The sequence below is a fragment of the Eumetopias jubatus genome, unplaced genomic scaffold (genome assembly GCF_037043125.1).
Source record: "Eumetopias jubatus isolate StellerSeaLion01/CBP00866 unplaced genomic scaffold, mEumJub1_p1.0 scaffold_8, whole genome shotgun sequence".
In the NCBI taxonomy this organism is placed as follows: Eukaryota; Metazoa; Chordata; class Mammalia; order Carnivora; family Otariidae; genus Eumetopias; species Eumetopias jubatus.
Window position 1 is genome coordinate 120,331,503 of NW_028274814.1, and position 15,359 is coordinate 120,346,861.

Sequence of the window (15,359 nt, forward strand, 5' to 3'; positions counted from 1 at the left end):
ATCTACTCTTTTCACTTAGTAATAAATTATGGCTATATTTCCATGGTGATAAATATAGACTAATGTCATTTTTAATTAGATATTTAATATTCGATCATAGAGAATTACAGTAACTCATTTTATAAATTTTCTATAAATGGGCATTTGGTTTGATTTTATTTTTTGAAGGATCATAAAAAATGCTGAGATGAACATCTTTATATACACTTACTTTGCTCTTGTCCTTAGGATACATTCCTGTAAGTGATAGTGTTGGGTACCATGGTTCTTAAACTTACAAAACATTTCATTTCCTAATTCTCTAGAAGTTAATATTTGAGTACCAAAAATACAAGTAGATGAGAAGGCTTTTTTATCAGGACAGTGTATCATAGGAACAACCAGTATAAACTATAAAATTTTTTTCATGGGTAAGTGACCCATGTTTGTCAGTTAATTCTTCATTATATTTTAGGAAGACAAATTTGTATTTAAAAGCAATCATTATGAGGATCCATAACTTATGAAGGTCTATTAGCTATATTTCCAATTTGTCTTAATTACTTTTACCTCTGTAGGGGCCCAGGGCAGGCTGCCCAAAATGTGCCACAATGGCATGCTGATTATTTTGAATTGAAGCTACTTGGGAAACAGCTGGTACAAGAACACTCAGACCATCCCCTGTCCCCCTGAAAGCAAGAAATAAATCTCCCACACAGAAGGTACCCCACCCTGTACTAAGAAGCAAAAAAATATCCTTATCACCAGAGATTGGAACTTCAAAGCCAAGAAAAACTGTAGAAACAAACCTTATTACTTTTTTACTAATCAACTACCTCAGCCAAAATTCTGCTTAAAATTCCTTACTAATTAAAGCTCCCAAACATCTGTTTTCTTTATCCTGTCAGTTCTTCACAAATTTATTGTCTCTGTCTAAAAAGTATAAAAACTGCCTGCCTTGGTCATTTCCTTAGGTCTCAATTTCAGTTTTGAGCCTCCATGCATATGTAGTAAAACTTTGATTTTGTTCCTATTAATTTGCCTTATATAAATTTAATTCTTAGTCCAGTTGGAAGACCTTGAAGGGCAGAGGAAGAATTTTTCTTTCCCAGTATGAATTGTTAACGGTAAACTTTATAAAATGTACTGATATTTTAGACTATGGACTCTGAGAAACAAACTGAGGGTTCTAGAGGGGGGGATGGGTTAGCCTGGTGATGGGTATTAAAGAGGGCATGTATTGAATGGAGAACTGGGTGTTATATGCAAACAATGAATCATGGAACACTACATCAAAAACTAATGATGTAACATATAGTGATTAACATAACATAATAAAACTAAATTAAAAAATAAAGTAAAATAAAAATGTATATTAAAAAATGCACTGATATTTATATAGAAGTTGTTCAACTAGTATTTTGAAAGTATCTTACAAAGAAGATTCTTGGCAGCGGCTTTCCAGCTTTATGGTGAATGTGTAAGAAGTATAGCCTATCAAAAATATCATCCATATCTTGAAGGTACTTAATGTATTAGAAATAAATAATGGGCCACTATCTACCCTTTGTTTCTTTGGAAAAAAAAATTTAAGAGAAAATAGATAGAAGGGAAAAGAGCAATCAAAGAGGGTAGATGTCATCCAGTATAGTCTACTATGAACTAGGAATGTAGCTAACTACTTTCTCATGTAGTAATTCATTAGATTTTTCCAATGATGATGAGGGAAGGTAGATATTATTTGTTATAGCTGTTTTCTGTATGAAGAAGTGAGGTTTAGGCTGATGAAATGATTTTCTCAAGGTCACAATAAGAGTAATTGTTAGAGTGCATATTCAAACCTATGTCAAAAAATAAAGTTGTTAACAATTTGAGCTTCCTAGTGATAGAATATATTGTCTCTGAAAGTAGTGAGCTTATCATCATGGGCCGTATTGGAGCAGATGTTGGTTGATTATATGTGAAAGATGTTATGGAAAGTATTCCAGTACAACTGAGAGACTGTCCTTGCTCACTGCTCTAGGCCTCTTCTAGAAAGCTTAAATATTTTGTTGAATTGAAAACAATGTACCAATTCTAACTATTGATACATCATAAGCAAATATTAGGCCACAGAGTAATACTCAACTATTTTATTTTTAAGAGAAACCTGATTTCACATGTGAATATTACTTATAATTTCAAAACCAGAAAAATCTCAGCCCTATTCTAACGATCAAAATCTATATTGTGTAGGTTATTTTAGTTTTTAATGACTATTTGGAATGAATGGTGTTAAATAAATTTTAGTGGCCATTGTGCTAAGAACACAATTGTTTGGTTGATTAAATACTATCTCTTGATAAAGATTAACTCATGGTAGCCTAACAATTACTGGAATTCACATTTTTACATAGCTATTCTATTATTAAGGGATTTCTTAGATTTAATCTATCTGAAAAAAAGTTACTCAGTGAAGTGTTATATAAAATATAATAAAAATAAGTCTTCTCTTAATTTGGACAAAATAGGGTGCTTATATGCTAACGTATTCTACTACCCACCTTCCCCAGTTGGTTCTATTAAAGATAGTGCTGTAAAAAGAAATAAAAATCAAAAATAAATTATGCCCGTTGCAAAGCATCTCACAGAGAGGTTTTTAATGTGCAATTTAAGAGTTCATGGAAAAAGGAATATTGCTGGAGGCAAGGAAAAGTCTTCCTCTGAAAATAAGTGAAACCTAGGTCATTACCAGCATTTATGCATTCACTTTGGGACATAGGAGATATTCAGAGCTGTGACTCATTTAAATACATGATCATGTGACCTATACTTTGGGAGGGCTTTGGAGTTGGAGCTAAAGCTTTCTATATACCCAAAGTTAGACTTTGCTAAGAGGAAGTGGCTGGTTCTACCCTTAACCACTCTCAGTTGGCTCCCTTTAGTGCACGTGGGTATGATTTGAGCTAAAGAGAAAGAAGCAAGGGCTGGCTTCTCTTATTTTGTGTAGGTAGTATATTTGATTGAAAGCTTAGTGGATTTCGGGAAGAAACAAACCCAATTTTGAAGCAGTTGACTTCGACAAATTATTTTTTCTGAGCCTTTCTTCATCTGTAAAATGGGTATAATAACACCTCACCCAGTTATTTTGACAATTGAATGAAAAATGTTCACAGGAGAAAAGTGCACGGTATTTGACACACAGTAAGAAAGGAATACATTTCAGCTTTTTTCCTCTTTGTCATTTCCATAATAGGACAACTCTGGAAAACTGTAAATACTTTTTTTTTTAATGTGTTCTCCTAGAGTTTAAGGAATGATATTCCCATCAACAACCTCAGCAGAAAAACAGCTATCAGCTGCATCGTTGGCAAAGTACCTCTTGATGCTTATCTAGAGCTATGTGAGAAAACACCAAAGGCCCGAAAGCAGCCAAAATATCAGGGAGGAGCAGCTTCTGGGGCTGTGGAGATGTCTGTCCAGAGCACCCAGAAAGAGACCCTCTTTGTGGAAAGGGCTGAGTGAGCACTCTGTTCTTGCAGACTTGGGCAAAGGTGGAGCTTAGATCAGAAGAGAGAACACTTATTCTGTCTTAGTGAGTTCCTAGGTTCCTAGAAACTCTCCATGGAGGATCTCTACAGCTATGAGGGACTCTGAACTTAACTTGGCCCTCAGACTCTTAGAGGAAGAGGAGCAAAAGCTTAGAAAGTGGAGTTGCAGATTAATGTTAGTGACTGTTTTCAGAGCTATGAGCTCTCCAGCAAATAGCTTGAGTTATGCTTTATGTATCCAATATAGTGTATTCTATGATAAAATTTTTACAAATTCATTTTAATAGCTTTCATTTACAATTAAAATTTAGATGGAATTGATATCTTGGCAAAAGTAGGTTTTTAAAAGGTAAGACTCTAGAATATTTCTCTTTGAATATAATTTAATGTTAAGTATAAGAAAAAAAACCCCAGGGCGCCTGGGTGGCTCAGTTGGTTAAGTGACTGCCTTCAGCTCAGGTCATGATCCTGGAGTCCCTGGATGGAGTCCCGCATCGGGCTCCCTGCTCGGCAGGGAGTCTGCTTCTCCCTCTGACCCTCCCCCATCTCATGTGCTTTCTCTCTCTCATTCTCTCTCTCTCTCAAATAAAATAAATAAAAAAATCTTTGAAAAAAAAAGAGAAAAAAAATCCCAGCCTTAAAAAATACCTTTTAACTAATGCTACTTTTTATATTCATGTACCTGAAATGATTCCAATACAGTCCATACACCTGTAGTCTGTCTAGTGTAGCAGCAGATTATTTAAGCTAGTTTAGAAGTAGGAGGGTGTTCATAAGATTATCTACCACCCCTGTATTATAAAGTCTGGGCACTTAATTATTGGGAATATTTGCTGTATATGTGTAATGATAAGCAAGTCCTATGTAGCCAATTATTGCCTCCCCTTAAGTTTTCCTCAATCTCATGAAGAAGATCATCAGCTTGATTCTTAGCAAGTGTGACAATTTTGAGGTAGTTACAATGAACATAGTAAATTTCCTAATTTGAAAGTGCTTCCTTGTGATAAAAGGACAATGGTTAAGAAATGTGACTTCAAGAAAGACTCCTCATAAAAGCAACTTAGAACATGAGTATATTTTAACTAAAATCTTTACTGATCAAAATGATAAGAAAGATTTCCTAAGTATCTTCCTGTGTGGCATACACTCTAATTAGAAAGATAAGTCATGCATATTTTGATAAGAAGGCAAAAGAATTACATTTATTGATCGCCTGCTATATTCTAGGTATAGTAGTACAAGTGTATAATTTAATCTGCAGAGGTCTTAGGAGGTGGTTGTTAAAAATCTGAATTTATAGGAGAGGAAACTGAGATCAAATAGGTCACAGAGCCAGTGAACTGCAATCCTGGGATTTGAAGCTGAGTCCATGTAACTTCAAAACCAGTTCTCTGAAAAAAATCCTATACATGGCAGTATATGACTATGTAGAATGTACTATCACATCACATATCCAGCATCACCAAAGAACAGGATGTTCTATACAATATGAGGTATTCAGTACAGTTGAATCCTACTACCAATGCCAATTTGTTTGACATTTGAATCTGATTTCAAGTGGGAAACCAGAAGTTTATATTTGTGAAAATTGTCTATTAATATTATTCTGAGTGAGAACTTAATATAGATTCAGTAAATTTTATTAACTGCTATTTCTGCCTTAGTCCTGGATAGTTGGTGTTGCTGGATAAGTTTCAAACTACTATAGAGTTGTTGAGGAAATTAAAAAAAAAAAAAGAGGAAATGGTTTTCTACGAGTAGAACTAGTTTGATTTATAGAGGCTGCTCAAACTTTGAGCTGGTTCCTATTTTTAGGAGTGAAGAGGAGAGATTTTCAAATCCTTTACTGGTCCAATAAATATTTTGTTTACAAAATACCTGAAATTGCAAATGTGCAGGTAGTAGGGAGGGCAAACAAAAACACTGAAACAAAATGGGAAAGAGCATGGAAAATGTAATGCTCATCCTTGTTCCATCATGTATCTCCATTGCTTCTGACTTTATTCTCCCAAAAATTGTCTTCTGAGGTTTTTAGCAACAAACATCACAAACACTCATAAAGCTGTGCAGCTCTGTTAAAGCCAGGCCTAGTGCTTGGTTCAGTGGCCTTTCAAAGCAAAATTCGAGACACTGTCAACACATACTAAGTAAAGCAGTATTTCCTTTCACTCATTCTAAATTTACCTCCTGTTAATTTCATTGCACCTCTCTTCCCCATTGTCAAGCAAAAAAAGAACATCCAGATTTCATAAAAATAATTTAGGCCATTTAAATCAATATAGTCTAGATTTTTCTCTTTTCTTTGCCAGGGTATCTTGGAGTTTAATGATCTCTTTTAGTAATTACTCTTCTCTGGTATTAGCTGACGGTTGGGCTTGTTACTACCTGTACTGCAATTGACACGCCACTATTCCAGGGAGCACAGCAAATTTAACATGAAGACTATGAGACTGACTGACATCATGAAGTTCTTAAAGAAAGGGCTAATGTGTGTTTATCTCCACATGTATATGTCCACAGTGTCAAACACCACATCTCCCTTGTGGTAGGGCAAGATGGGGAGCTGAAATTTAATACATATCTACGTAAGTCTGACCCCACCTATATGCCATTGGACATGTCTCTACAATGATCGTACATTAATATCCTCATTTCTGTTGATCGGGAAATTGAATGAGTTGCCTAAGGTCAAGAGCCTAGTAAATAGCAGAACTGAGATTTGAATTCATGTCTGTCTTTTTATTTCACCATGTGATTTCCCAACCACACGTGGTGCCCAGTAATATTTGTGGAATTTGCATGGGGTTATCACCTCTCTAGTCCATCTAGCCTCAAGAGGGAAAAGCCTGCAGCCCAGTAAAGTTATAATCCACAATGACCTAAAGGCCAATTGGAATGCCACATGGCATGGTCAATCACTTAGTGTAGAATATGTAATTAAGAGGCAAAAATTAAGGGACATACAGAACCAGACGTTGTTAATAGTAGTGAATCTGTGAGGGCTGAGTCTCTACTTTCAATTTCATTATCACTGTAGAAAAATAGTAAATAAACGCAGGGGGGAGGATGGCGGTATAAATGGCAGAAAGAGGAGGGTTAGGGGAGATAATCTGTGGATTTGTTTACTACTAAAGTGCCCTTCAAAGGCAGCTTTTCCTGATTGGCATTTTTAACATTTCCCCTTATTATAACATTACCCTTTCATTACAATCATATTTATATTTTTTATAATTCTGTGGTATTATCTGTTTAAAGAATTTTAGAGCATTAATGTTCAATATCACCTAAGTCTTCCAATAGAGAAGCTCTATGTCCCTGCCTGAACATTCTCAGTGTCAGGGAATTTTCTATTGATGAAAAAAATATAAAAGTTTACCTTTGTATCAGTTAAAAATATGCATTCCTACACTTTCTTGAAATTATTCGGTAAGCATGTCTGGAAGAACTATGTAGCAACATACATTCCTAGGCTAGTCCTCTGAATACTAGAAAAATCCTCAATGTTTATCACATTTCTGTATGAGAGATCTGGCTATACAAGTTATCACAGAGCTAATGTCATATTTGTGTCATTAGACATATGCACACAATTTTGGTACTTTTTTTGATAATTTTTCATTTTTAAAAATCTAAAATAAATATGCATTTCAGAAAAAAATTATGTAAACTTTTAAACAATTATCATTTAATTAAAATGGGGTCCAGTCATATTAGAGTAATTCCTTACCTGTCCCAGTATAGGAGAAATGAGTGAGGTGTTCATTTAGGCCTGAATATCCCCTTCAGTGACTGCAACCCCAGATTTCCATGTCACTTCTTATCCACCCAGGCCCAGTGCATCATAAGAGAGCCATTTTCCAACTTTTTTGTGCTTAAGAGTCACATGGGGTGCTGTTTAAAAAACCCCGGTGACTAGTCAAAGGGCCACAAAATCCCATAGCTGTTTATCCCATATATTTAGACTTCTCTCTCACAGACTTTAATCTTATCATCTCTACAAACCCATCAACTATCACTACTAACTTAAACATAAGTTCTTCAGAGAGCTTAGCAATCACTTGTTTTAACTCCAAATTGTATAGATCTATGTGATAATCTATGGTTATACCACTACTTAGTGGCTGGGTAGAAATGTAGACAGATCTTTTGATTCTTTCCAGAATAGTAGTTTCTCTAGCATGAACTGGACTGTTATTTTTAGGTTTAGCTATCTGGTATTTGACATCATCCATTAGTATGAAGCAAAAAGTCTTCAAAGAAAGTTGCAAATGGAATTCCACTCTGAGCTTTAATCATAGAGAAAAAAATAATACTTCATAAGGGTAATATATTAAATAGTGATTGCAAAATCAGCTATTTGTGAGACACTCTGCTAGGCATTCTGAGATACATGAAGATGAGTAACACATAGTTCTTGCCATACTGGAGCTTACAACCTGGGGGTGAGTTGTTAATCACTCTGGCCAGGATGATTGGGACATTTCACTGAATGGGAAATCGTAGTGTATCAGGTCATAATATTCTACAACACACTGAAGTGCTTCATACTTAGCTCTACAAAAGTTGAAATTCCATTAATGCTAACTGGCATAGCACATGGGGAAAAAAATATCTCAATGTGCTGAATTGATGTACTTAAAATTGATGTTTAGAGGTCATGGTTGTTTGATATGAGTGGAAGGAAATAATTTGTAGCTGCTGTTATTATGATAAAAACATGAAATTATCTAAAGCCTCCTATAATTTTCTAGCTAGTTCTTGAGCACATTTATTAATTACAACATAAAAGAAAGGTTTCCTTACTTGTGGTCTCACCATTCATTTCTTTAAGTTCACTGTTAATTCCAACATCTATGGAATTCATTATTTTGTCAATCTGTGAGAAACAAAAGCCATATAAATAAATTATTAATTCACTTTTAGCATTGCATTTTAAAATAATTTTCAAATGCCAGAATCATATATTCTTGATATTACTACTGCAATACCACAATTAAGAGACTGACTGAGAAAAGTTTAAAAGGAAGCAGACACCTTTTGAATTGCTTTTAAAAATATGAATTATGTTTCCCTTTCTTAAATGTTCAAAATCAGATCTCCTTTCCCTTATATTTCTTAAAATGAACTTTGTTTGGACCTACATGGGTCAGTAAGTTAGGAATTGTGTATTCTTTAAACTCAGAAAGGGATGGGCTGAGGATAAATTCATGTGAACATGTCCATTCTCAGGCATTCTTCCTGTTCTAAGAGCATGCATCTCTCTGACTGGGGAAAGGGTGGGTTTCAGTCTGTGGGTGTGGCCATTGGAACCTAGTTCTTACTAAATGGCTTGACTAGCCACAAGCTGATTTGTGACATGTAATCGCAAGAATCCAGGCATGGGGAAACACCTTAATTCTAAGAGATAGGCTAAATGTTAATTAATCCTGCTGCATTCCAAAAAGATTTCAGATGTTATTCACAGAGTTAATAAATATAAGAAATGGAGAGATTTGAATAGACTATCAATCTAGTAGTACAGTATTTATAGGAAGATATGACTATCTAAGCTTTAGCCATTTATGGTTTAATCATCATCCTAGCAACCTGAGTAAGACAGCAGGTTTCAGAGAGGACAATAAGCATTACTTAAATGTCCCATTTTGCTCACCCTGAAACAGATGCAGAGAGATTAAGTGATTTTCCCAAATAGCTCAATTCAGAATGTCAATATCAGACATTTCTAGTTCTCAGAATACTATAGTGACCTATTGTGCTTCAAAATCCAATCCACCTGGCACAGTTTTTTGAGGGAGAAAATGTGACATGTTAGAATGAAATGCTAAGGGAGAGTGTGGTCCATTTTTTGAAGAAATTCAAGAAAAGACAAGGAACTTAATTATTTTATGACGTAGTCCTCCTTGGGGACAAAGGATGATATTTCATAACCTTGCAAGGGCACTTACTTTCTAACTAATTCTATAAAATGAAAGACTTTGTCTTTAAGTAGAGCTTAAATTGGTGATACACGACCTCAACATATTTTTCTTTAATGTCTCTCTGATAATTGTAAAAGGGAAATATTAAGTAATTTGGGTTTGTTGTATGGCACTTGGAGAAGAGCCAGGACTCTTCTTTCTTTCTTTTTCTTTCTTTCTTTCTTTCTTTCTTTCTTTCTTTCTTTCTTTCTTTCTTTCTTTCTTTCTTTCTTTCTTTCTTTCTTTCTTTCTTTCTTTTCTTTCTTTCTTTCTTTCTTTCTTTCTTTCTTTCTTTCTTTCTTTCTTTCTTTCTTTCTTTCTTCTTTCTCTTTCTTTCCTTCCTTCCTTCCTTCCTTCCTTCTTTTTTTTTTAGAGAGAGAGAGCATGAGTGGTGGGTGAGGGACAGAGAGAGAAAATCTTAAGCAGGCTCCATGCCCAGCGCAGAGCATGACATGGGGCACAATCTCACAACCCTGAGATCATGACCTGAGCCAAAATCAAGAGTTGGATGTTTAAACAACTGAGCCACCTAGGCACCTCAAGCCAGGACTATTCTGTTTACCATTAAGGTTAAGATTATAAGGAGCTTTTCTGAAAATATAAGATACTTTAAAGGGGGGTTGAGCTAACAAAGAATTTAGCAACTAGCAGAATGATACAGAGCTGCAGGAATACAAAGATTTTTTTCTCAATTTGTCAGCTGCAATGCTTGGTAGGACATAATGTGAACATTCTCTTGTACCTCATAGCTAGTTATTACTTCTGCTTGATATCAATTTCTATGGAAACAATAGATTTCTCCACATGTGTGGAATTGTGTTTGTTTTTACACTAGCTGCGAAATTATCATGTATTACCCCTAGAATCTTGCCCTTCCTCTTGGAACTGTATGTGTCTGTTATTTTTTTGTTTTTGTTTTTGTTTTTTGCCTCTGAAAGACTTAAAAAACCGAAAACTATTCCCCCAAACTTCCCTTGCTCCAAAGTCTTATATAAAGAACAAGAAGAACAAGTCTTACTTCTTCCCATTCAGAAGTGAAGGACGGTGTTCTTTCAGAATTCCTTTTAGAAGTATGTTCGGCAGTTGAAGATTCACTCCAGTTAACTCTTGATGTTTTCTCATTTGAAGGGTATGCAATGAGATCAGAATCTGATTTAGAGACATTTTTTGATAAATGCATGTCAATCAGGGCTTTTGGCAATGACCTTATTCGCCCCAAGGTACAGGCTCTCTCCACAAATCCTCCTGTGTTCATAATCCACTGGTCCCCATTCCGGGACCCACTCCTAGTTGTTCTTGTGCCAACAATGGTATGGTTTTCAAGTTGATTGCTTTTTTTGTGAAAAATTGTTCGACTGACTACTTTGGGTTTAATTTTCTTTACCGAAGCTTCTGAGTTATTTGCTGTTGGAGACTTCTTGAAAGGCAAAGGACTAGTTGCCAAACTGACTTCATCTTGTCCTTCTGCACATTCATCTCTTTTCCCATAGAGATGAAATGGATTTTCAGGGGACTCACAGGCTGGAGAGGATCCATGGAGAAGGCCTGCGAATTGGCCAGGATCATATTCTTTTGGAGGATCGCTGTCCTCCTGTTGAGAAGGGTCATCTGCAAAAGAGAGGAAGAACATCAGGATGGTTGTTTATAAGAACTCCAAAAGATGATACAATAGCAGTGCCTTTTCAAACTTGTGCAATACCCAGACATTTTGTTTGTTGGTACAATGACATCCTCACTTTATGAAGCACTCATGACCCTATAGCACCATGTATAAAATGAATTTGTGTGTGTGTGTGTGTGTGTGTGTGTGTGTGTGTGTGTGTATGAACCACATCTTCCTGACATGCCTTAGGGTGCATTTCAAAGATATGAACTGAGTACTAATTGAGTAATTTTATATCCTTCTTCCTTGTCCCCAGAGCATATACTTTATATTGAATAACAAAACTGGGTTTTCTTAAAGTGAAACACCCATGTCCAAACCCTCACAATAAATGAATCATTGTGCAGAAGGACATCAGGCAGGTAAATCAAGATTATACATAATGACATCCCTTTGCCCTTCTCCTAGAAATTAAATTCAGAAACAAAATCTTTGAGAAGTATAATTAGAAGTAATTTAAGGTTTAAATTAAGAAGTAATTTAATAATACTGAGAATATTACTTTAAATATAAAATATAAAATTAAGAATAATTCTATAAGTTATATAATTTAGACAAAAAGTATTTGTTCAGGCTTAACATAGGCAAACAATGCAATCCATAATATCACTAAAAAGTGAGACTCTTTTACAAGAAACTCATGTTGAGCTATTAACACAAAACTATATTTTTCTTTCTTTTTTTTTTAAAGATTATTTATTTATTTGACAGAGAGAGAGACAGCAAGAGAGGGAACACAAGCAGGGGGAGTGGGAGAGGGAGAAGCAGGCTCTCCACTGAGCAGGGAGCCCGATGCAGGGCTCCATCCCAGCACTCTGGGATCATGAACTGAGCTGAAGGCAGACGCTTAATGACTGAGCCACCCAGGCGTCCCTATCTTTTTCTTTCTTCTCTGAAATAGCATTAGTTATTTTTAATTTCTTCAGATCTTTGAAAGTGTAATGCAGAAAAGAAAAAAGAAATATTTATTGCTTTGTAATTTTTTCTAGATAAAACATAAATGTTTTAAGATAAAACATAAATGTTCTCTGGGACTTAAAATATACATGCATTTTTATGACCTAATTTGTCTTTTAAATATATACTGTAAAACCCTGGCCAAAGAACTTAGCAAAGGAAGTCAGTATATTTTTTTGATTGGTCATTTTAGTTCATATAGCTGAATATTTGCCACAATCAAAAGTTAAATTTCCCGATAAACTCATAACCCATTCTTGTGAGTCAAAACTAGCCAGTGTGGTGGATAATAACAAATCCAAAGTTGACTTGCTGACTTGCATTTTAAGTACATTAGTTATTACCATAAGCTCCAAACACCAAAGTTTTCATAAATTAACAAGTAACATTTAACAGGTATGTGCTATTTAATAGGCACTGAATTAGGGGTTATATTTACATTGATCTGCATAACAGTCCTGTGAAATGAATGATTAATAATAATTATGATTATCTGATAGAGATATAGCCAGAATATTGCATTCACATATTTAAACAAATTGGCAACCATAGTAAGTCTCAATAGGTACTTGCCCAGAGGATGCTACAGACAAACCAACTTTCTTTATTACAGTTTGGTCCCAAGTCCCTACACATTCTCTCCCTAGTTGCTGATTGAGGCAGGTTTGTTCCTGACCTTGCATGTCCCCAGACCTAACCCTGGTTCCTGTTTGGCTTTCCAAGTAGAAGGTGTCCCCCTGCTCTGACCTTCTCACAATGATATCCTGAGATGGAAGAGAGAAGAGTGCTAGGAAGAGAGGTCCAAAAGACAACAATCTAAAGGAGGAGCACTCTGTGCCCACCCAGTACAATAATAATCTCTCTGTCTTCCCACAAAGACTGCATCCCTTTCCAATGCAGCAAAACTATGTCCTTGATAATAACTCCTTTAGTCCTTCCGTCAAGACAGAGACCCTCCCTGGGGTAGAATAGTGAGTGGAGAGTGAGTGAAGACAGCTCCAAACTCTCTTGAAAGCTAGAGTTTATGGCCTATTATATCCATTTTTTGGAAGTAAAAATGAACACTTAAACAAGTTACTGAAGTTTCCCTAGCTAGTAAAAGGTTAAGCTGAGATTCAAACTAAGATCTATCAGATTCCCATATCCACTGGCCTGGAAAATATATTACTATTTAGATAAAAGAACAACCTAGGGTTCAAAGGCAAGCAAGTAGACTCTTTGTGGGAGGGGACATGTTTCTCCTGTTTATGATTATTCCTGGAATTTGGGATAAGTGAACTAAAAAAGTTTTTTTTTCACTTTCATGGAAGCAAGATAACACCAAAAGGAAATAAAACCTGGCATTCTGTTCCAATGTATTTTCTCTTTTTTCTTCCTATGCTACTTGGGTCCATAGTGCTTTACAATGTAACAGGTTGGTATGGATGACAGTAATGGGTAAGTAATGTAAAAGGAAGGAGGAACTCAGAAATAAGGAAGTTTAGAATTTTATTTTGGAAGTTGCTAAAGAAGGCCAAAGTGTTTGATTATGAAAAGAAAATTGACAATAATCAGCCTATTGTGGGAAAAAGATTCTGTAAATCTCAGTCAAGAGGTTTTTGACCATAATCATGATAAATGAGAGTTTTAGGGGCATAATTTTATCTAAAGTTTTCTGTGAATATTATCATTAGGTTATCATCCCCTCTGTGGTTTTACCAAAATGACTATAATCACCTCAAAATGCTTTATATCGTCCAAGTCCTCTAGTGATAAGCAATCACTTCCCTAAGTAAAAGAAAATTTAGGTATTAGCATATAAGTGTTGTCTTTTGAATAATAGCTCTTAGCATCATGATAGTTGGTAACATTTTTGTTAAGAGTTGTCAAAAGGCAACTACTACTTGCTTATTTCAGTGGCCAAACTCTAAAGATTACTCAAATCAAAGAGAATAAGAAGTCGATATAAAAGCTCTCGAAATGCTAATTTGGTGGATTGATGGCAGGTATGGCCCCACTATGCAACAGCTCCACGTAGCCATACCCTACTCTGTATCCATTCCTCCCATATGACTCTGGGGATGATCGTGTGCCTTCCTTTGGCCAATGGGACAATAGCCAACACAACAGAGCAGAGACTTGAAAGGCATTTGTGCACTGGGGCTTGCTCTCTGGCTGCTCTTGCAAGCTTGTTGCCAGGTGAACAAGCCCAGACTTGCCTGAGAGATGATGAAATACATTACCCAGCTGTTTGAAATTATAGGTTTTACTGTTTTCCAAGTATGATGAGGCTAACAGATCCGGAGACAATTGCCATCGAAAAGATAAACTGTTACAGATTCCAAGAGGAGGGAGGATGCCATGCCCTGGGGTGGGGGACATGGGGAAACACCAAAGTTAGTTAGGAGGCAGAATGAGTGAGGGAAAAGGTGGGCCAGAGCCTTTATTGTGATTTCTCTATGAAGGAATGGGTGAAAGAGGATAATCAGGTTTAGAATAGGCTAGTTTGAATCATTTCAGCAGCTTCTGGAGCACAGGGATTATCCCTAGTTGTTTGATACCAGGCCCTTGTGTGATTAGGCCAGGTGAAAAGTGGCCCAGAGTGTGGTTGGGGTATGGCTCTGGATTGGTTGGTCTGCATATGAAAGGCACGTTTACTATCTCTAAGATTTAGCTAGCCCTGGGAGGAGCAGTTCCTCTGGGGTCAAAAAGGTCCCAAGATGCTAAAGAGTCAACAAAACAAAACAAAACAAAACAAACCTAAAGTAAAAAGGCATGGTTGATAGCCCAGCCATCTCTGTCATCTTAGACGCTTTCTGACATTTGAGTGAGGTCATCCATGACCTACCAACCCCAGGCCAACATGCCAACTGACCACCCATGAATGAAAAAACCTAGCCAAGATTAGCTGAGGCTGGCCCAGACCAGAAGAAAACACTCACCAGAATCATGAGCTATATAAATGGCTATTATTTTAAGCCATTGAGTTCTGGAGTGGTTGATATACCATGATAGATAAATGATTCAGCCTGTACCCCAGTTTTCAAAGAAGAATTAATACTTTGTTCAAAATACATTCTGGCAATGTTTATATTTTCACGTCTGCAAACAAAGATAGTAATAGTATACACCTATAAGTGTTGTGAAGACTTAATAATAGAAGTAAAGCAGAACAATGCCAGTGGCATAGAACACATTAAATGTTTCTGCTATTACAACAATTTTTAATCTAAAGGATTTCATTTTTACAAATAAATGTAGTAGTGATTGTATTAGATATTCAATAAAGACTGT

General features: G+C 35.9%; 1 protein-coding gene across 6 annotated transcripts in view; it reads right to left on the reverse strand.

Annotated features, from left to right (window-relative positions):
* The window catches only part of ANKS1B (ankyrin repeat and sterile alpha motif domain containing 1B), a 1,102,644-nt gene that overhangs the window by 443,249 nt on the left and 644,036 nt on the right, over positions 1 to 15,359 (reverse strand). For 5 of the 6 annotated variants that reach the window (XM_028121696.1, XM_028121695.2, XM_028121694.1 and 2 more), the window contains exons 13-14: positions 10,485 to 11,074; positions 8,313 to 8,385 (exon numbers count right to left, since the gene is read on the reverse strand). In XM_028121696.1, coding sequence (XP_027977497.1) covers positions 8,313 to 8,385; positions 10,485 to 11,074 — 663 coding nt within the window. The remainder of the gene's footprint in view (positions 1 to 8,312; positions 8,386 to 10,484; positions 11,075 to 15,359) is intronic. The other variant, XM_028121697.2, reaches the window with a different exon arrangement.